The 21,064-nt window shown below is 58.1% G+C and overlaps 1 protein-coding gene across 18 annotated transcripts in view; it reads left to right on the top strand.

The window, feature by feature from the left end:
• RIMBP2 (RIMS binding protein 2) overlaps positions 1 to 21,064 on the top strand; it is a 315,585-nt gene that overhangs the window by 245,438 nt on the left and 49,083 nt on the right. For all 18 annotated transcript variants that reach the window (XM_032244292.1, XM_032244321.1, XM_032244259.1 and 15 more), the window contains 3 exons: positions 10,167 to 10,371; positions 15,430 to 15,575; positions 16,641 to 16,717. In XM_032244292.1, the coding sequence (XP_032100183.1) occupies positions 10,167 to 10,371; positions 15,430 to 15,575; positions 16,641 to 16,717 (428 nt within the window). The remainder of the gene's footprint in view (positions 1 to 10,166; positions 10,372 to 15,429; positions 15,576 to 16,640; positions 16,718 to 21,064) is intronic.

Below are 21,064 nucleotides of genomic sequence, written 5' to 3'. Positions count from 1 at the left end.
GGTGGCCTTTGCTGGGCACTGTCCTCGGAGGGCATCAGAGAGACATCTCAACCTCTACGAGATGACACACGTTTCACCTGATCTTCACCACGTCTCGGGGAGCCAAGGCGCAGGCAGGTGACTGAGTGACCTGCCCAGGGGTCTCAGGGAGTCATGGGCGGAATCCCATTCAACCCCAGGAGTCTGGCTCCAGAGTCCAAGGCTGCGATGGCAGCTGCACAGCATAGCTTCCTGTCAGCTCAGGACTCTGACCTCCCCACGGGTGCTGGGCGGGAGCGGGGGGCAGACGGGATGGCGGCCCTGGTCCTGCGCCCTGGTCCTGCCTGCAGAGCGTACTGGAGGACGAATCGCAAGTCAGTGCTGGCAGCTCCGGACCGAGGGAGCGCCAACCGTGCCACCTTCACCTGCTGTGTTTTCCCCTGGATGTGCGGCAGTAGCAGGGCCCGGGAATGCAGGAAGTCACTTTACCCCGGGCCCTTGAGAGCTGCAGTCCTGTTTAACCCCTGAAGCCGTTGCCTGAGGTTCTCTGCTGCCTCGTTTTGCTGATTAGGCAATCAGGGCACGAGGCAATGAGCCACATACTGGAGGACACACAGCTCCAGGTGCCAGGGCCAGGCCCCGAGGGAGGGCAGGAAGCCAGCTGGTACCCCCCCTCACCAGGGCCACACCCCGAGGGAGGGCAGGAAGCCAGCTGGTATCCCCCCTCACCAGGGCCACGCCCCAAGGGAGGGCAGGAAGCCAGCTGGTACCCCCCCCCACCAGGGCCATGCCCCGAGGGAGGGCAGGAAGCCAGCTGGTACCCCTCTGAGGTGATTTGAGAAAAGTCTGGGGGCTGTTGTGCTTGTCACAGTGTGCTTGGACTGAGACGGGGGTCTGGGCTTCCCGGTCAGGGGACCCTCCCCGTGAGAAGCCTGGCTGGCGCTGTGCACTTGGCGTGCGCATGTGGACAGCTCTGTGGTGATTCTTCAGGGCACCCTCGTGGGAGTCCCTCTCCTTCTCCTTGACTGTCTGCGTGAGAGACGGGCAGAGGAATAGTCACTTACGCCTTAGTCTGGCTCGGTGAACCTGCATTTTTGCGTAAATAACAGGGCAGAAGAAACAATCAGATACGCATTTGTCTCGGGTGAGCAGAGGGTTAGGTGAGAGTCCTTTTGTCCCGCACCTGCGAGGGCGTAGAACTGCAGGTGACGTCGGCCCCGGTGCGTCTCGGCCTCAGAGGAGCCTGGCTGATCTTCATGAACAGCCCCCTTTCCTCCCTGGGGGACTATTGGGAGTGGCCAGGATGCTTGCCTCCCAGGCAGGCCGGGGTCCACCTCCTTCAGGGGTCCGGCCTCAGGCCTGCAGTGGATGACTGTGGTCCGCGGCCCTTTGCCTTCAGGGGTCATCCCTTCCTCCACAGAATAATACCAGCAGTTGTATTTTGCATCTAGGTTGGGATAAAGATGAGTATTATCCAGGTTGGATTCATGATGCCGTATTTATTACCCCTTTTCACTTCTTTCCTGATTTTAAAGGAAACTAAAATGGAACCATTTCTGGGGCCCCTGAAGGTAGAGCACCATGGCCTCAGGTGCTAGGCCTGCTCGGGCTGCGGGGAACCAGCCCTGCCTGGCTCTTGCTCAGAGGCTGGGTGACCACCGGGCATGTGAGCGTGCTGGGGGAATGTGTGGAGAGTGGGGGTGCAGGCGGGGGCTCAGGTGGGCCCTGGGCGGAGAGACTGGGAGATGGCAGCCAGAGAGACCTGGGTTGGGCCTGCCGCCTTCTTGGCCCCGTGTCCCTCCCTGGTGCAGTGGCCTGACACTGACTCACCCAGGAGGTCCCTCTAGTCAGCAGCAATGCACAAACCCCAGGCAGGGATGGCACATAGCAGGTATTCAGCCAGTGACCAGTGAAGCCACATAAAGACGCCCAGGCCCGAGCCCAGGCGGAACGGCACACCAGACAATTTGTTGCCAAATTGCTCCTAAGGTTGCTGGAAAGCGGTCTCGGTCCAGACCCCAGGAAAGAATCGGGGTGAGTCCACAGAGTAAAGCAAAAGAAAGTACGTGAGAGACGCAGAGAAACAGAAGGCTGGCGGCTCCACAGGCAGTAGCAGCCTGGGCTCTTCGTCGGCTCTTTTATGGTCATTTCTTGATTATCTGCTGCTCGAGGGGTAGATTGTTCATGAGTTTTTGTTGGGGGGAAGGGCGGGCCGTTCCAGGAACTGAGGGTCCTACCCTTTTTAGACCGTATAGGGTAACTTCCTGATGTGGCCGTGGCATCCGTAGACCCTCACGGCGCTGCGGGGAGTGCCTTTTAGCAGCGAATGCACTGTAATGAGCATATGATGAGCTATGCGGATGACCAGAAGTCACTTGTTGCCATCTTGGTTTTGGTGCGATTTGGCCGGCTTCTCTACTGCATCCTGTTTCATCAGCAGAGTCCCTGTGACCTGTGATCTCTGCTGACCCCTCTCATCTAGTGACTTAGAATGCCTTAACCGTCTGGGAATGCAGCCCAGTAGGTCTCAGCCTCCTCTTACCCAGCCCCTGTTCAAGATTGGAGTCGCTCTGGTTTGAATGGCTCTGACACTAAGGTGACCCAGTGAGCCTGGACTGTCCCTGGGTTCTGCCTGAGGTTCTGAGGTTATTATACATCAGGCCCCTTGCTCCCTGAACCACCCCATTTGGACGCCAGCTGCCAGCACAGCACCTGCTTACCAGCCCTCTTCACAGAGGCCACGGAGCCAGAGGAGGGCATGGAGCTAGAAGCCGGGGGAGCTGCGGGGGCGTCTTTGGATGCTTACCCCCATTTTTAGAAATAGCAGCATCCACATTTGCAAGCCTCTGCTGCTTGTTCCAATTACAGTTGATTTGCCTGATGACTGTGCCATCTGTTCCTGCCTGGTTCCGACTCAGTCGCTTCTGGGCAGTGCCCTGCAGGCCCCAGCACCTCCAGGTGGCCTCAGGATGGGGAGGAGTCAGCAATATGGGGCTGGGTATATCCCTGCAGCCGGGCAATGCCCAGGCCCGAACCCAGGCAGAACAGCACCCTGCATCTGGAAATAAATATTGAGGTGCAAACGCGCCCACCTGGGGCAGGCCCACGGGTTACTGTTTTCTCTCATGCCAGAAGTGGCTCCTGCTGGCAACAACTCCCCATGGGCAGTTGGAAGCTCCCAGGAGTTACAAGAGCCTTCACCTGCTGCCACGAAGCCAGGGAGCCGTGCTCAGGCGAGGAGCTGAAGGAAGGGTGCCGACAGGCTGGCAGGGCCGGGCAGAACTCTCAGGTTCTCCTTGGTAGGAATTTGAGGTGGAGGAGGCTGTGCCCCGTTCCACACCTTCAGCGCAGGTTACAAGGAAAGTAAGTCTCACAGATTCTCCCATCAGACCAGCATTTACTGAGCACGTGCTTACGGACACGCAGGCACGACAGGGTCGGTTCCACACCTGGTCTGTGAGCCCCACGTGGTCGCAGCACTTGGCACTGCTAGGAGGGTGTTTTGCATGTCAGCCCCATGGAGCTCATTTGGGGAAAGCACATCAGCTGGATGGGGGCATGGGCCACCGGAATCCTCGAATCAGTGTCTGCACACGGGACCAGCTAGAGACCCAGCTCCGGGCACCGTTCCCAAGACCACAGGAGCAAGGCCTCGCTCGGCTCTACCCCGCCCGCTCTTCAAAGGTGGGCGGTCCTAAGATGTGTGAGCCGGGTGGCATAGCTGCACTTTAACCAGCGAATGCCCATTTCTCCTGTCCCTTATGCTTAGAAAAAAGCCGAGAATTTTACTGTTTATTTTTCCCTGATATTGGTCATTCCAGTTAGCAAGCCTTGGGCATCAGTGGAGATGCAGCTAGGCAAGCGTCCTTGGGGCAGCTGTCCCAGGCTTGTGGCAGCGTGGCCTTCCTGGGGTCTGCACTGGCAGGGTCCTCTGTTATGGCAGGGCATTGCCCAGCTCATCTGTAAGTGTGTGCACAGTGCCCAGGCAGATGTGTGCTCCCATCCTGGAGAGTGGCAAATTCTAGGTCCCAGAGCCCCCTAGGCCTGGAAGCAAGTAAGGGATTGTCCTGCGTGTCGGGGCTTGTATGAGTACATCTGGGGACATCTGCAGGGCCACGAGGGCATTTGTTCCAACCTGACCCCACACACACCCAGCCTGCTGATGCGGGCATGCCGCTGTGCTGCTGGGCAGAGCAGCACCACCGCCAGCACCCACAGCCCAAGGCCATCAGTAGCTGTGCCTGTCAGCCCCAGCTGCTGATGAGTCTTTAAGTACCACCTGCTTTTAAAGTGTGAAATTTTCCAGTAAAATGAAGATTCCCCGTGTGTGTGAGGCTGTTCTTGCATTGCTATACATTGCTATAAAGGAATACCTGAGGCTGGGTCCTTGATGAAGGTTATGAAGGTAACTTATGAAGGTGTCAATGGCTCACAGTCCTGCAGGATGTACAGGAGGCTTCTGGGGAGGCCCTGGGAAACTTACAGGCAGAAGGCGAAGGTGGAGCAGGCGTGTCACGTGTGGAGAGCAGGAGCAGGAGGGTGTGGGGAGGTGCCAGGCTCTTCAACAGCCAGACCTGTGTGAACATGGAGACGTGCTTGTTATGACAAGGACTGCGCCAAGCCGTTGGTGAGGGAACTGCCCCCAGGACCCCGGCACCTCCTGCCAGGCTCCATATTTCAACAGGAGTTGTGGTGGGGAGGACGCCCTGCTGTTCCTGGGAAACCAGAAGCTTTGCCTTCGGTGGCTGCTACCGGTTGAGGCACCTGCCCCTTTGGCTGCACCACCCCACCCCAAGTCCCTGCAGGCCTGCCTGCCCCTGTCCTGCCCCTGCCCCTGCTGGCCTCCGTGCAGGGCTGCGTCCACACGGTGATCTGCTGTGGCGCTTCAGCCCCCACCCGGGACCTTACCACCTGAGGTGTGAGGAGCAGTTGGCAGGAAGGAGCTGGGCAGAGCCAGTGTCCCTACAACCCCTGGCCCAGGCTTTCTGTAGCCCCCTTGAAGAAGCAGGGCAGTGGGGTTGGGGCATCGCCCCCCCTCCACATCTCATGTTGAAATGTGGCCCCCGGTGACAGAGGTGAGGCCTGGCAGGAGGTATCTGGGTCCTGGGGATGGGTCCCTTGTGAATGGCACACATTGGCCCTGTCTGGTGACCTCTTCAAGAGAAGCAGCCTCAGGGAGGAGGTGGCAGCTGGGAGCCTTGGGGAATGTCTCAGACTTCAAGAAGGGAGTGACTTTGTGTCACCGGAGGGCATGGAGTCTCCTGTGCAGTGAGCCTGGGTGGGCGAGGGCACTGTGGGAGGGGCTCTGGGCGAGCTGGCCCTCACTGCTGCCCATGGGCCTCCTGCTCCTGGCACCCCTCAGAACGGGGCGATGTCCCCGGAGCCAGGATGTCCCTGGGGAACCTGCAGAGGATGCGAGGACGGTGGCTGCTGCCCTGCTGAGAATACCAGTGTCCCCGCTGTTGCTAATGCTGACCCTGCGTCTGCTGCTCCCAATGCTAACCCCAGACTGCTGCAGTGAAGGATGATACCCGTACCCCTGCAGGTAGTAATGATGATACTGCTGCTGCTAGTACTGTGAGTACTAACAGCACTGTTACTCTGCCACTGCTCACACCAACGCTGTTTCTACAAAAAGTATGACTGCTGCTATTGCTGCCGCTGCTGATAATAACACCAAGGCGAGGCTGCCATTGCCGCCAGTCATGAAAATGGCAGCACCACTGACGCTGGCACGGCTGGTCAGTACCAGTGCTGCCACGTGATGGCAGCTGCTCCCGCGCACCGCCGTGCTGACGGCAGCTCTGTGTGCTCAGCCTTCCACCTGCGGCCGCTTTTCTGAGCGCCAGCCGCCCTCCTGCCCATCGCAGAAGCAGCTCTGTCATCCTGGCTGTCTCACAGGATGGAACTGACCTCTCCAGGCGCAGCCCTGGCCATTCACAGGCACTCTGGCCCCGGGGCTTCCTGCCTGGCCTTTCGCCCCACTGCCTCAGCTGGGGAATGCTCAGGCCTTCCCCCCACCCCTCCTCCCTCTTGCTTGTGGCCCAGTCACCCCAAGACTCAGCCTCAAAGGGAAGGGGAGTCTGGCCCTGCTGGGGCAGTCTGGCCTTGGGGCCCGGGTATTGAGTCTGTGGCACTGGGGCTTGGGCACTGGTGCGGACCTGGGTGATGTGGCCTTTCCTCACCTGTGGTCACGCACTGTGTCATCACAGGCCTGGATGTTCATCAGGGCTGGGTTCCCTCTCCCATGGGAACCCTCAGCTCTAGGTATCCTGTGAGTCTGTGCTCCAGGCCCCACTCTGTGCATAGAGAATGCAGGTCCCCTGGCAGGCTGGTGATGACTCTCCTTTACCCACCAGCCCCTGTGAGGGGTCTCGGGGCCTCCTTGGTGAGCCACCCAGATGGCTGCCCGTCCACCCAAGTTCTGTCTCTCTTGGACAGAGGTGACCTCGTTCATCTGTAACTCAAGGGTGCACCACACTTTCTGTGCGTAGATTTGTTTACCCATAGCTCATTGCAATCCACCAAAAGCTGTTGGATGCCCACCCTGTGCCAAGTCCTGAACTAAGGGCTGAGGACGTACTGATGGGCCAGGCCAAGGGGCTGACCTCGGGAAGCACCCTCATGGCCCACACAGGTACAGGACTCACCAGGCCCTGGGGACCAAACCGCAGAGACAGTGCAGCTCCTGCTCGGTGCCCCCCACCCCCGTCATTTCTGGGAGTCCCGTGGAACCATGACACAGCAGGCAGCCTGGCCTCTTCCCTCTATAGTGCCTACGACCCACCCTCCTGTGAAGCAGACAGCCCGCAGCCTGCCGGCCTCTGTCTAGGTGCATATCAGAGGCAGAACCCGAGCTAGGCTCCGAGACCTCAGCTGCCCTCAGCCTCCTTGATGGGGTACAACCTCCCCGAAGGTCGGCCGTTCACCTGACACCTTTCATGATTTTCACCATCTCTGTATGCTACCTGTATTCTTAGTTCTTGTTGTTTAAAATCTGTTCACATCTGAAAACTTTATTTTGAAGTAATTTTAGATTCATGGGAGTTTACAAAAACAGCAGGGAGCGTTCCCACGGCCCTTCTTCCGGCTTCCAGGTGGTGGCATCTTCCACAGCCAGACTGTGCCCTCAAAGGTGGGAAGCTGGCGTGGGGCTGCGCTGGAGCGTGCTGCCTGCTGCCGGGGAAGTCACTTCCTTTCTCCAGTGTTTACAGCTGCTTTTTCCGTACAGTTCTGTGGTATTCAGTGGCATATACAGATACTTGTCACCACCGCCACCATCAGGTATACAGTTGGCTCTGTCACCAAGACACTCCCTCATGGGACCCTTCCTAGTCACACCGTCCCCAACCCGAAATCCTGACATCCACTGATCTGTTTTTCATTGCTATCATTTTATCATTTCAACATTGTTACATGAAAAATCTATTCACTTTTTTTTTTTTTTTTTTTTTGGAGACAGAGTCTCACTCTTGTTGCCCAGGCTGGAGTACAGTGGCTTGATCTCGGCTCACTGCAACCTCCATCCTGGGTTCAAGCGTTTCTCCTGCCTCAGCCTCCCAAGTAGCTGGGACTACAGGCATGTGTCACCCTGCCTGGCCAATTTTGTATTTTTAGTAGAGACTGAGTTTCACTATGTTGGCCAGGCTGGTCTAGAACTCCTGAGCTCAGGTGATCCTCCTACCTTGGCCTCCCAAAGTGCTGGGATTACAGGCGTGAGCCCCTGTGCCCGGCCTGTTCGCTTTTTTAGTTAGGTCATTTTCATAGAGGTGATGTCAAGGAATGGGTGTGCCAGTGACATGTTCCCTGATGCACGTTAGAATGAACGCATGACTGTTAAACATCTCCTGTTCCTCCACACCCGGGGAAGGCTTTGTGAGTGCCTCAGGGGTGCCAGGGGGCTCGTTGGCTCACACAGGTGAGCTCAGGGCCCCTCGGGGTCCAGCCTTGCCTGCAGCAGACAGCAGCAGCTGTTCCCTGGCTGCCCTGCGGGCCCGTCACTCTGTCTTCAGGGCAGAACCAGCAGATCCAGAGCCCCTGCAAGCCCCCGAAGCCCCAGAAGCCAAGTGGTCATCCCACCTGCAGACCCCGAGTTTGGGGTCGGAGCTGTCCCCGGGCTTGGGTTCCCTCCGAAGCTTTCCATGTCGTGCCCGGGAGCCCCCCATTTTTAGCTGTGCGCCTTCCTTGGTAGACACAGCTGGCTTGGCCAAGCCCATTCAGCTTTTTAAAGAAGAATACTGCTGATTTCTTTTAATGAATCAAATAAATTAATTATAGGCTTTGGATTTGTTAGGTTTATTTTAGAAATCCGTGATCTCAGCCATAAATAGCGCTTCATTCTGGACAAAGGAGCTGAGAAGGCTGCTGCCTGTGGAGGATGGTGGGGAGGCGATGGATGAAGCGGGGGGAGGCGATGGATGAAGCGGGGGGAGGCGATGGATGAAGGGGGGGGGGGGGGGAGGGGGGAAGAGGGGGGGGGGGGAGGGGTGAAGAGGAGGGGGGGGGGCGGGGGGAGAAGGGGGGGGGGAGGCGATGGATGAAGAGGAGGGGGAGGAGCGAAAGGGGGAGGAGCACCAGGGCCGTCGCCAAACCCTTCCCTCGGGTCCCGGACGCAGCAGGAAACAGGCAGGCAAAGCCCTGCCCTCATGGGGCTGACGTGTCAGTGGGGAAATGTCAGTGTCGTCAGCCCCACAGATGACATTAATAATTCTGTAAATGGGATTTTCCCAGCCATCCTAAAGTAAGGAGTGGCGAGAAAGCGGCCTTGCATGCAGAACCGACAAGCCACCCCCCGAGGGGCGCGGTACCCACAGCTCAGGGCTAACCTCTTTTCACCGACTCAGCAAACGCTCTCTGAGTACCTGCTGGGTGCTGGGTCCATGACCCAGAAAGCAGAGCCCAGGGCCTGGAGTGTGGTCGTGGACACAGATGAGAAACAGACAGCCCAGGAGCTAACGCAGTGCGGGGAGCAGTCAGTGTGGTTGAGAAAGGAAGCCGGGGTGAGAAGGTAGAGCCCGCCCTCTGGAGACCCTCTGTGCTGCGCCTTCTGTGATGGGTGCCAGAAACCCGTCTCAGGAGACCACGTCTCACGTAGTGCTCTAGTCCCGGGGCAGCAGGGAGCGGGGCTTTGCCCTTGAACCCCTGACCTGGGAGGAAGCACACCAGGGTCAGTGATGTCCCGAGACTGGACCCCACCCAGGCCCGTCCTGCCCCAAGGAAGGAGCTTTGCTGGGCTACCCCTTTCTTGTGTGTGTCCCAGGTGGTGCTTGCCCTCCCCAGGGCTCCCAAGGTGTGTTCGTGTTGTCTGCAAACGCAGCAGTGTTGCTGACTGAACGTAGCAGAGAGATCCCTGCTCAAGTGGTGATCTTTTTTTTTTTTTTTTTTTTTTTTTGGGACGGAGTTTCGCTCTTGTTACCCAGGCTGGAGTGCAATGGCGCGATCTCGGCTCACCTCAACCTCTGCCTCCTGGGTTCAGGCAATTCTCCTGCCTCAACCTCCTGAGTAGCTGGGATTACAGGCACGCGCCACCATGCCCAGCTAATTTTTTTTTTGTATTTTTAGTAGAGACAGGGTTTCACCGTGTTGACCAGGATGGTCTCGATCTCTTGACCTCGTGATCCACCCGCCTGGGCCTCCCAAAGTGCTGGAATTACAGGCTTGAGCCACTGCGCCCGGCCTTCAAGTGGCGTTCTTAAGGGTTCCGCAGTCCCAGGGGCAAGCGCCCTGGATGAGAAAAATGGCATCCCTGAATTGGTGGGACGGCACCTGAGCCGCTCCCCTGAGTCTGCGCCATGTCACAGCCTCATACGCCAAGTTCCAAACAGCTCCAGCGAAGCCTGCCAACTGCCAAGTGCCCGGGCTGCATGCTAGCCCAGAACAATCTCCGGTTGGCTGCGAGCTGAGTGTTTGTAGGATTTCTTGGCACCTGTGGTTTCTCATGTTGGCCAGCAGCCAGGTGGCACGAGAAGCTGGCTTTATAGACACTGCTCTCCCGTGGAGGTGGGAGGCGGCCCTGGCTGCACACGTAACTCACAGACACATGCACACACGGTAGGAGCTCACATGCACATGCACACTCACGACACAGGCATCTTCACACACACTCTGTGCACACATGCAACACATGCGCCCACACGCTTCCATCACCCAATGCCACCGCTGACCCTTGTCCTGCCTCTGCCGCACAGTCCAAGGTTCGAGAGCTGGAAGAGAAATGCCGGACTCAGAGTGAGCAGTTCCACCTGCTGTCCCGGGACCTGGAGAAGCTGCGGCAGCACGCTGGGAAGGTTGACCTGCTGGGTGGCAGCGCGGTGGCCCCCCTGGACATCTCCACGGCCCCCAGCAAGGCTTTCCCGCAGTTCATGAATGGCCTAGCCACCTCCCTCGGCAAAGGTAAGCGCCTTGACCTCCGCCTTTGCTGTGCTGGGGAAAGAATGGCTGTTGGCTGCCTGTGAAGCTGTGCACAAGGGAAGTTGGTTTGGTGACAGCTGGCGAAGTGTACAGGGACCTGTCACCACAGTGGGTAGGATGAGAACAGGGCTGCTCACATCCCTGGACGCACGGTGCACCCAGCACCTCACGGGCACCCACAAATGTGTGGCCCACACATTTTCTCACCTGTCAAATGGGCCCATTTTACAGATGTAAGAAAAACCAAGGCACTAGGGTGGGTCATAGAGATGCTGATGAAGGCTCAGTCTAGGATCTGAACCCAGTCTGGCTGTAGAGTCTACCCTGGCAACCACTCCGTGAGGATTTCTTGGCCGGGTACCCGCATTGTTCTGTGAAGCTTGTTTCTCTGTGTCGCTTGTTTTTCCTTCCTTCTCGTCTCTGCAACCTGTCGGTGATGTTAGGGCGAGCTTAGAACTTCTGTTCCAGCAAAGGCAGCAGTGAACGTAAGCCCTCAGCCGTCACAGTCCTGCTCAGAGGCAGGGCAGGAGAAGCCCCCTGTGCATGCCAGGGAGTTCAGTCTTGGTCGCAGGTAGAACAATCACAGGTGTCCTTTAACCAGACCTCGGGGGAGGTTCACACCCAGGCACCTCTGGGATGACAGGGATGCAGAGGTGACAGGCTTCATGCTGCGCTCTGCCCGCCTGTTTAAGAAGTTGGTTTAGAAAGAATAAGGGAGATGAACATCTGAACCTCACTGTGGAATTCTGTAAAAGAGATAATTTGCAAATTTCCCCTAGTTCTTATTAGAATATATGATAAGTACCTTGGGTGCTTTTATCATTAAAATAAGGAGATGCCACTTGTGTCTTGCTAAAAAGTTCTCCTGCCTCTCTCCTCTTCCCACGCCTCCCCACGCCTTCCTGTCTGGTCCACGCATCAGAGAGAATGCAGGGTGGGGTGAGTGGCCGAGGCTGCGGGAGGCCAGCGGGCAGGGCCAGGGTCCACGCGCTCCGTCGCTCACCTCCAGGCACTTGGGACACCCGGGCTGCATGCCGTACTCAGGTTGTGACATTGAGAGCTCCTGCTGGCAGGCAGATGATACTCGGGGAGCCTCTGATCCAGACGGTGCAAGCTGACCGGGTGACAAGGTGGACGGTGACCTGGGCTCTTCTGGATGGTCCTGGAAGGCAGCGCCGAGAAACCACGCTTAAGCTGTGAAGGCTGAAGGGCGGAGGAAAACAAGACAGTTTCAATTCTTCCCTGGGGAAAACAGAACTCACGTGCGGACTCCCCACACGCTCTCCGTCCTGCCAAGGGCCACACAGAGCCCTGCACCATGCAACAAGAAAAGCAGGCTTCTGCTCTGAGAAACCCGCTGACACTCAGGCCCAGAGTTTTTCCTGGGGGCTGCCCGCACGGGTGCCCCAGCCACCGAAGCCCCAGGCTCACGGAAGGAAAGCAGGTGCTCGGCCTAAGCTGTGCACTGTGCACAAGCCGGGCCTGGTGAGTGCCTCCGTCAGGGGACAGCTTCTTCCAGTGTCGGGGACGTTTCAGAAGCTGAGTTCCTGACAGCAGCCAGTCACCACCTTGCAAGCTGGCCCTTCTGAAAGCGGCAGTCCCAGGCCTGCCCGGTGAGCCCGAGGCCACACAGCATGTGAATGTGGGACCCCCAGCAAAGCTCCCAGGTCAGGGAGACGGGAACAGTTTGGAAAAAGGATTACGATGAACAACGGTGGAAAATGCACACTCAGTAAAAGCAGAAACACCACAGCGGTACCAACCATGCCTTCACTAGCCAGGACCACCTGGGTTTCCTCACGGGCCAGAAGATGCACCCTCCTAATTAACCCAGTTCCTTTGATCCCCGTTTCCTCACCCACTGGGGTCCCCTAGCACGGCACATGCCCATCTCCCCTGGCATTGCCCTGGCACTCTTCTCACAGTGCCATGTCACTGATGGCAGCAGAGGCCGGCGCCTCAGAGAGCTGCCCTGCGCCACCTGGACCCCAGGAGAGCGCAGATGGCGCAGGCCCTACAGATGGCGCAGGCCCCTCTTCCAGGCCTCAGCTTAGGGTCTCCTGGTGTTTTATTCTTTCCCCCCCCCACTCTCTGAGTGTGTTTACTTGGTTTTGTACATTTTTTCCAACTTTGAGGTACAGTGGATAATTAGAAATCATATATATTTAAGGTGCACGACTTGATCCGATGTAACATAAGATCAATTGTGAAATGATCATCCCAGCCAAGCTCATTGACATGTCCGCCTCCCACCCACCTCCTCACGTGGTTACCTTTACTTTTCGTGGTGGAAACCCTTAAGATCTGCCTCCTGGACACATTTCCAGTCTACACTCCAGCATTCTTTTTTTTTTTTTTTTTTTTTCCCAGTTGGAGTCTCACTCCGTCACCCAGGCTGGAGTGCAATGATGCGATCTCTGCTCACTGCAACCTCCATCTCCTGGGTTCAAGCCATTCTCCTGCCTCAGCCTCCCGAGTAGCTGGGATTACAGGTGTGCACCACCATACCTGGCTAATTTTTGTATTTTTAGTAGAGACGGGGTTTCACCATGTTGGCCAGGCTGGTCTCGAACTCCTGACCTCAGGTGATGCACCTGCCTCGGCCTCCCAAAGTGCTGGGATTACTGGCGTGAGCCACGCGCTGGCCTACAATCCAGTATTCTAGCTGCATTCCCGTTTCTGTGCAGGAGCTCCCCAGAGCCTGCACGTCCTGTGCCTTGAGCCAGCAGTGCCACCCAGCCCCTGCTAACCACTGTTCTGCTCCCTGCTTCAGCGAGTTGGGCTTGTGGAGATTTCGCATGTGAGTGGGGCCACCCGTGCCCCGTGCCTCTCTGTGCCTGGATTACTTCACTTCACTTAGCCTAGAGTCCTCAGGTCTATCATGCTGTCATTAGGTCAGGGTGTCCTTCTTTCCTAAGGCCAGATGACGTCCCATCGTGTTCATATCCGTATTTTCATCTGTTCATCTGCCACAGATCTTCCTCCCACGCTGATCTGAGAGAGCGGGTGCTGGTCACCAGATAGAGAAGGATCCCAGGCAGACGTGCCGTCACTTACCTGTGCCTTCACCCAGGGCCCCTCTGGCCGGTGGCTGGTGCTGGCCAGAGGCTGGCGTGGGCCATGAAGGGGCTCGGGTTCTGCATGGGGAGGCACCTCAGGCATAGGCGGAGGCTCTGGAGTCAGCATGTGAGGCCAGCGTTGCACATGCAACTGTCCCTGGGAAGCTCTAGGAAGGGAGCGTGCTGGGGAGGGGTGTGGTCTCCTGTCCCCGGCTGCCCCCAGCACAGCCAGTTTTTCTTCCAGTATGAGAGATGGGTTTTTTTGAGTTAAACACCAGACACCATTGATTTGGGATTACCCATATTTTTCTAGAAAACACCTATTTTGAAGCATTACAGGCACGAGAGTGCGGCATTTGCGTCCTCAGGGGCCGGTGGGCGCCAACCCCGCTTGAAGGCGCTGCACGTTTTGTTTCAGCTCACGCTCTCTTCTCAGGACAACGGCGGGTAAAAGCTGCCACGGGATTACATTCGTTTTCTCTAGAGAGTTGGGTTGGTACAAGTTCAGTGTGCATACGAGGTGACTGCTGTCTTCACGTCACCGTCGTCAGCTCTGTTGCCCATGTAGTTCACGGCAGCAGCTGCGCGGGCAGGAAGGGCCAAGTGCTGCTGCGGTGACAAGCAGCCCCCAGCCTCGGAATGCCCAAGGACAGTGTTTCCTGTCAGGAAAGTGTCCTGGCCACTGTGTGGGGAGGAACAGTGGATTTTGCCCACAAGTGGAGCCTGCCACTCCCCTCCAGGTTCACAAGGTGTCACTTGCGGAGCAGAGGAGAGGCAGCAGTGGTGGAGGGGGGAGCCCTGCAGCAGGCCTGCTCTTGGCCGGGTTTCGGAGGCTTCTGGGAGCAGAATCGTTCGATACTCACTTTGCACCTATGACACGCCACGCCACGCCACGCCACGCCACGCCACGTTACAGTGAAGAAAACAGGGTCCTGCCCTTCAGGATTCGATGCTCTCACAGGGGCCCCGTGGCAGGGCTGCCCAGATGTCCTGCCCGTCACTCCTTTAGCCTGGTGCTGTGGGGCCTGCAAGGGGGGACTCCTAGGGCAACCGTTATTGAAATACTCCTCATGGTTTTTTGAATCATTTTAACTTCCCAATTCGGACTCGGCAATTTATATTCATCAGTGAGGTGACTGTCAAGATGTGACGGCCACAGAGGCCAAGGGACCCCAGGAGGAGGCATCCTCATCCCCAGTGGCACGGAGCCTGGGAAGGAAGCAGCCCGTCGTGCTCACACCTGGAGCCTGGTGAAAGGCCATCTGACACCCAGGCCAGGGTGAGTCACGGCGCTCTCCGCTCCCTTCCAGGCGGCAGGACAGGGCTCAGCTGCCCCTTGAGGATGCAGGGGGATGGGACAGGATGGGACGAGAACCACTTCAGTCCTTGCACATCTCTTGTCAAGAGTATTTTTTGGCCACAAACCCACCCCTTTGGCCAGTTAGGACTCACCGGGTCATCAGTGACAGCAAAGCCAACCTAGACTGCTGTGAGCAAAAAGGAGTCAGTCTGTCCTCTGGAGCAGATGAAGAGCCAGGAGACGCCCTCAGGTACATCTCGAACCAGGGGCTCCAAGCCCCTCAGAAGGATCCAGCTTCGTTCCGTCTCGCTGTGGGCAGGCGCCATCCTCCAGTGAGCGCTCCTCTTCCAGGTGCAGGAGGTTTGCGGCCGCTCAATTTTAAGCTGAGGAAAGGAGCAGCCTCTTTGCCGTCAGCTCTCCTTCAGTTCCCTCTGCCCGTCCTCGTCCCGTGCCCCCAAACAAGCATTACAGCCAGGGTGACTCTGCCCACTGGACGGGCCCAGAGCTGAGGGTGGCGTCACACCAGCCTGTGTTGATGGGGAGCAGGAGATGGGTGGACCCCAAAATGAATCTCAGCAGCTGATGTCAAAGAGGGGAAAGGCACCTGGGGAGGCAAATGACCAATGCACTTTTACCATATTACTTATTTTTTTTCAACTTGTTTTTGATGTTCGTGGCCAGGTCAGGAGAGTGCGATCGGAAGCGGCTCTGCGACCCGTGAATATATCCGGCCCCTTCCGCAGCCCGGTGACAGGCCGGAGCCTCTGTCTGCCAAGCCCACCTTCCTGTTGAGGTCCGGTGGCCCAAGATGCAGATCTGAGTCCGATGTGAGTGCCGCCCGCCCGCGCCGGGGCGTCAGGGGTGGACACTGGCCAGTCTGTCCATTTTTCCTTCCCCGCCCTCCTCCCTCTCTTCCTCCTGGCTGGTTCTTCCCTTTGCCCCTGTTAATTCCCTGGCCTGTGTGTGGGACGTGGGGGCCCTGCTGTGAACACAGGTGACGTCCCTGCTCTAGTGGGGGAACACTGGCAAGGCAGCGCTGAGAAAAGCGAATCCCATCCGGGGCCATTGATGCAGAGAGGGCCAGGAGGGGCCTGTGGGGGGCAGGGGGCCCTGGGCGCTTTGATAGGAAGGGGCTGGTATGGCTGGAGACGGGGTGGGGCAGAGAACAGCACTTGGCTTTTTGTCCAAGTCCAAGGTGAAGCCATTGGAAGCCATTAAGGCAGGGAGTGGCATGGCCTAATTTCTGCTGAAAGGCTGCTCCAGCCTGTGTGGGGAATGCACTGGGGGAGTGACAGTGGAATCACGGGGTGCGGGGGGGCGTTGTGCACATCCTGCTTGGGTTCACCCCCACCCCTGTGAGAAAAGCTCACACCCGCTGACTCCCAGGGTCACTGTCGGAAACGCACGGCGGGGTCCCCACACTCCACAAACCCCAGACAGCAGGAAGAGAGGATGAGGGCTGGCACTGGGCATGTCAGATGGGGAGGGGGGCCTCCTCCGCAGACTGAGCCCCCGAAGGCCATTTGCCCAGAGCCGCAGCAGCCTCATGTCTCCCACAGACCCCACAGGGCCTGCCTGCCACCCCTAGTGTCTCACACCCTGAATTCTGCTGGGGAGAGGCCCTGCCTTCACGCCTTAGCTTGCTGTTTGGGGACTGGGTTCTCTATGAACACAGAGGGGGCCTGTGTGACTAAGAGGTCCGCACCGAGGACCACCTTCCTTTCTGGGCCCATATGTGGGGGTGTGGGATGGCAGTGCCTCCCGGGGGTGCCACAGTCTCCAGCTGTCCCTCCCAGGATCTGGGAAGCTGTGAGGGGCTTCCCCGTGTGCCGTGGGCAGGGGTGGGATGCCTCCAGCTTCAGTAGCCCTCACAGCCGTTGTACCCTTCACAGATGGAGAATGAGCAGAATTCTAATACCTCAAAGCAGAGATACTCGGGGAAGGTCCACCTCTGTGTCGCCCGCTACAGGTAAGCGTGGCCCTCTGTGCCCCTGACCCCCTGGAGCGTGGATGCTTTCGGGCAGATAAGGGGTTGGGCCTGGGAACATTCTGGGGTATGAGAAGGACCCTTCTCCCAGGACTGAGGAGAAGGTGGGATTTTAGCCTGGCCTGGAGGCCAAGCAGAGTTTGGTAGACAGAGTCTGGGTGGCACACACACCTCCCCGGCTGCCATGACAGCAGATCACGAGCCTAAAACTACAGATTTCTCCTCTCGCGACCCCGGAGGCAGAAGTCTGAGATGGAGGTGTTGGCGGGGCCTCGCTCCTGAGGGCTCCGAGGAGGGGTCCTTGCTGCCTCTTCTGGCTGCCGGAGCCCGGGCGGGCCTGGCTTACAGCTGTGCGGCTGCAGTCCCTGCCTCCGTCCCCTGCCCTGGCGCCTCCCTGTCACGTGCATTCCCCCTTCTTCCTGTAAGGATACACGTGCCCGGTTTGGAGTCTGCCCCACTGCAGTGAGGTCTGTCCTAACTCCATCGTGTTCGCAAAGGCTGTTTCCACATATCATCCCATTCACAGGTGCAGGGGTTTGGCCACGAATGCGTCTTTCCAGGGTACAGGGTTCAACCCACACAGGCAGCCACCGAGAGTGAAAGAGGGGCGTGTGTCCAGCGCCCTGATTTCCCACTACTAACAGTGAAAGAGGGGACGTGTCCAGAGCCCCGATTTCCCACTACTGAGAGCGAAAGAGGGGACATGTCCAACGCCCTGCACTCCCGCCGCTGAGACTGAAAGGGGCATGTGTCCAGCGCCGGCTCTCCCACACCCTCACCTTCTCCCGGTGCTGCAGGCTGCATCTCGCTGCATGACGGCCACTGTGTGGGCTTCCCCACCGGGGCCTTCAGCGTCCGAGCTCACTGAGAAGTAACAGGAACCAGTTTTGTCCCACACACATCTCAGGTCCTCCATGGAGCCTCCGCAAAGGCAGACATGGACGAGGATGAGCGGCCCCAGGACTGCACTCCCTGACCATCAGGAAAGCAAGCTGCAGCCAGCTGTGCCCACAGGTGGACACTTAGGAGTTCATCAGCCAGAGGCAGCAGGCCCAAGACACCGCCGTCCACCCCCATTTCTTTGCCCTCACGAAGACCCGGCCTTCTGTCTTGCAGATGCTGCAACAGCTCTGAGTGTGGGATTGGCCCGAGGCCGATCTGACGGTACTTCAGAGGCAAATGCCCCTGCCCTTTAGCTGGCATTGGCCAGCCAGAGTCCCTTAACTGGGTCTCTGCAGTCTGTTTAGGGACCAAGCTTCGGCTTATATGCCACCCTCACTAGATCCTTAAACTTTGTTCCTGCAGAGGGGGTGACTCTTGACTTCAGCCAATCCGTCCACCTCGAATACCTTTGCTTTCTCCAGTGAGAGCCATTTCCAATAACCACGGGTCACTTTCTGCTCGTTGGTACGACACGAGTTTCACCAACACAAACCTGTTTCCGAGGTTCAGGTAGCAGAAGCACTGGGTGTCTGCCCCTGGGCTGTGGGCTCCCCAGTTAGAATCCAGCCCAGGCAAACAGGAGTGCCGGCTGCCTGCAGTTGGCACGCCCACCGTCCGCTCATCTGTCACAGTGCTGGAGGACCAAGTCACACAGCAGGGAGAGGCAGTTGCATGCAGACGCACACGGCACAGTTGGCGGGGCCGGATGAAGACACAGTCCCACGCCTGGCTCCCTCCGTCCCGTCCTTGCTGTGTGTGGAGCAGACCCAGGTGCTGCCATTCACTCGGCCCTCAGTGCCAGCACAGGGCCACCACCAGCCATGACCCACGCACATTCTCCTTATCTCACTCTTTTTCAGTGATATTCCTATTTTACTGGTGATGGTTTTATGCCCTTTTCTTTTTTGTTTTTAACACCCACTTTCCTCAAAACCAATCCAAGTCAGATTGTGAGGAGCACGTAGTGGCGGTCCCTAAGGGAACTGGTTCCGAGTTCTCCAGAGGCCGTTAGAGCCCCTGAGAGGTGGCTTTGGCGGGAGGAGGGGGGTTGTGTTTTCTGCCCTGGGTCTAATCAGTGTCCTTTCATGCTGCCATCATTCAGCAACTTGCTTAGACGTTTCTGCGGGCCAAAAGCCTCTTGCTCACCTGGGCGCTCACTGGGTGCCAAGGCAGCCTCTCCCCGCCCTCCATGCGGGGCTGCCTCGGTGTCCACATGTCCTCCCTTCCATCTGTTGCAGCCTCTGCTGCAGGGATAGCCTTGCTGAGGGCTCCTGGGGCCCTCCCACCTGAGGTCCAGGGCGAGGCTGGCACATTCACCACCACCCTTCCTTTGCCAGCTGTGCGGAGAGAGGGTCCTTGCCACACAGTTCACCCGTTTGCAGTGAGCAGCCTGGGCCTGCTGCTGTGCTCACAGATGCCACGGCCACGTGCAGGAGGCTCCCATCGCCCCCCAGAGGCCATTTCCGTCAGTGATCATCTGTCCCTCCTCCCCCACCTCCTGTGCTGAGGGACCCCTGACCCACCTCCCACCTCCATCTCTGTGGAGTGCCCACTCCCGTGATCACCCGTCCCTCCTCCCCCGCCTCCAGTCCTGAGTGGACCCCTGACCCACCTCTGTCTCTGTCGAGTCCCCGCTCCAGACGTGTCCCATGGCTGCATGCACGTCACACAGCATGTGGCGGCTTCTGCCCTGAGCACCCACAAGGTTTCATGATATCCAGGTCCACACGCAGGAGCACCCACGAGGTTGTCACAACAGCGTCATGTTCTCTCGTAGGATCTCCCACTTCTTATCTGTGCCCTCAGCAGCCGGGGACCTTCCACCCTCTTGGCGTGCGTTTCCCTCTTGGCCTCCGCGGCTTCCCTCTCTGTGTCTCAGGGTGCGGCCTCCCTCTCCGTCTCTCAGGGTGCGGCCTCCCTCTCCATCTCTTAGTGCACGGCCTCCCTCTCCGTATCTCAGGGTGCAGCCTCCCTCTCTGTCTCTCAGGGTGCGGCCTCCCTCTCCGTCTCTTAGTGCACGGCCTCCCTCTCCGTATCTCAGGGTGCGGCCTCCCTCTCCGTCTCTTAGTGCACGGCCTCCCTCTCCGTCTCTTAGTGCGCGGCCTCCCTCTCCATCTCTCAGGGTGCGGCCTCCCTCTCCGTCTCTCAGGGTGCATCTTCCCCACCTGCTCCCCTGCAGAAGCATCTCTTCCTGAGCATCAGGTGTGGGTGCCCCCGAAGGTGTAGCCTGGGGGCTCCTGGTCCTCCCACTCCCTCCCTCCTCCTCCTCCAGCTTCTGTGTCTCAGCTGTCGACACATCCAGACACCCCAGCAGAACCCCTGCAGAGCCCTGCTTGGTGACCTGTATCCCCTCCTGCTCACCCTGAGGCCAGAAAGCTGCAAGTCCTCCTGCACCTCGCCCCCTTAGCCCTGCATCCAGGCAGACTGCATTTCCACAGCCGCCTAAGTCGCTCCCTGACCACGTTCCTTTGCTGAAGCTCCTGCACCAAGCCCCATCCACACAGCACTCCAGAGGCCTCTTTGTAAAATGCTAACACGATCATGTCACTCCTTGGCTTGAAACCCTTTCAGTACTTCCCACAGCTCGTGAGATCGTGTTGAATCCACCCTGGCCCCTGCCAACCTCATCTCTCTCCTCCCTGCCTCTGGGCCTTGGCACACGCTGTTCCTCCTTCCAGAAGGTCCTGTCCTGTTGCGCCCCGGAGCGTTGCGTTAGGGGTTGCCCCATGTCTGTTCCTGGTGCACAGCCCTCTGGGCTGACTTGCTGGATGCCGTCAGGCACTTAGATTGGGTTCCTAGACCTCTGCACTCTGACTGTGAGGGGCCATGTGACATGGTGTGGTTAAAACTGCGTGGGATGGGTCAGGAGGTCTCAGCTCTGGTACCCCTCACCCCACCCACTTCATCAGCTTGTGACTTTGGGCACGTTGCATGACCTCACACAGCCATTGAAATTGGGGCGTTATCTTCTCTGCTTTCTTAAGATTTAAAGGCCCTCAAATAAAACGTGCTTAAAAGTGTTGGTAAACTGCACAGCGCCACTGATGTGTGAATCATTTTTATATCGTAATTATAATATTACAGTGCCGGCTATCCTCCCCAACTATCAAGAATGTTGTTTTGGCCGGGCGCGGTGGCTCACGCCTGTAATCCCAGCACTTTGGGAGGCCAAAGCGGGTGGACCACGAGGTCAAGAGATTGAGACCATCCTGGTCAACATGGTGAAACCCCCTCTCTACTAAAAATACAAAAAATTCAGCTGGGCATGGTGGTGCGTGCCTGTAATCCCAGCTACTCAGGAGGCTGAGGCAGGAGAATTGCCCGAACCCAGGAGGCGGAGGTTGCGGTGAGCCGAGATCGCGCCATTGCACTCCAGCCTGGGTAACA

Source organism: Sapajus apella, unplaced genomic scaffold (genome assembly GCF_009761245.1).
Source record: "Sapajus apella isolate SASKATOON/1434 unplaced genomic scaffold, GSC_monkey_1.0 scaffold2, whole genome shotgun sequence".
NCBI lineage: Eukaryota > Metazoa > Chordata > Mammalia > Primates > Cebidae > Sapajus > Sapajus apella.
Note: the sequence above shows the minus strand (reverse complement) of the source record. Positions and strands in the feature narration are given on the sequence as shown.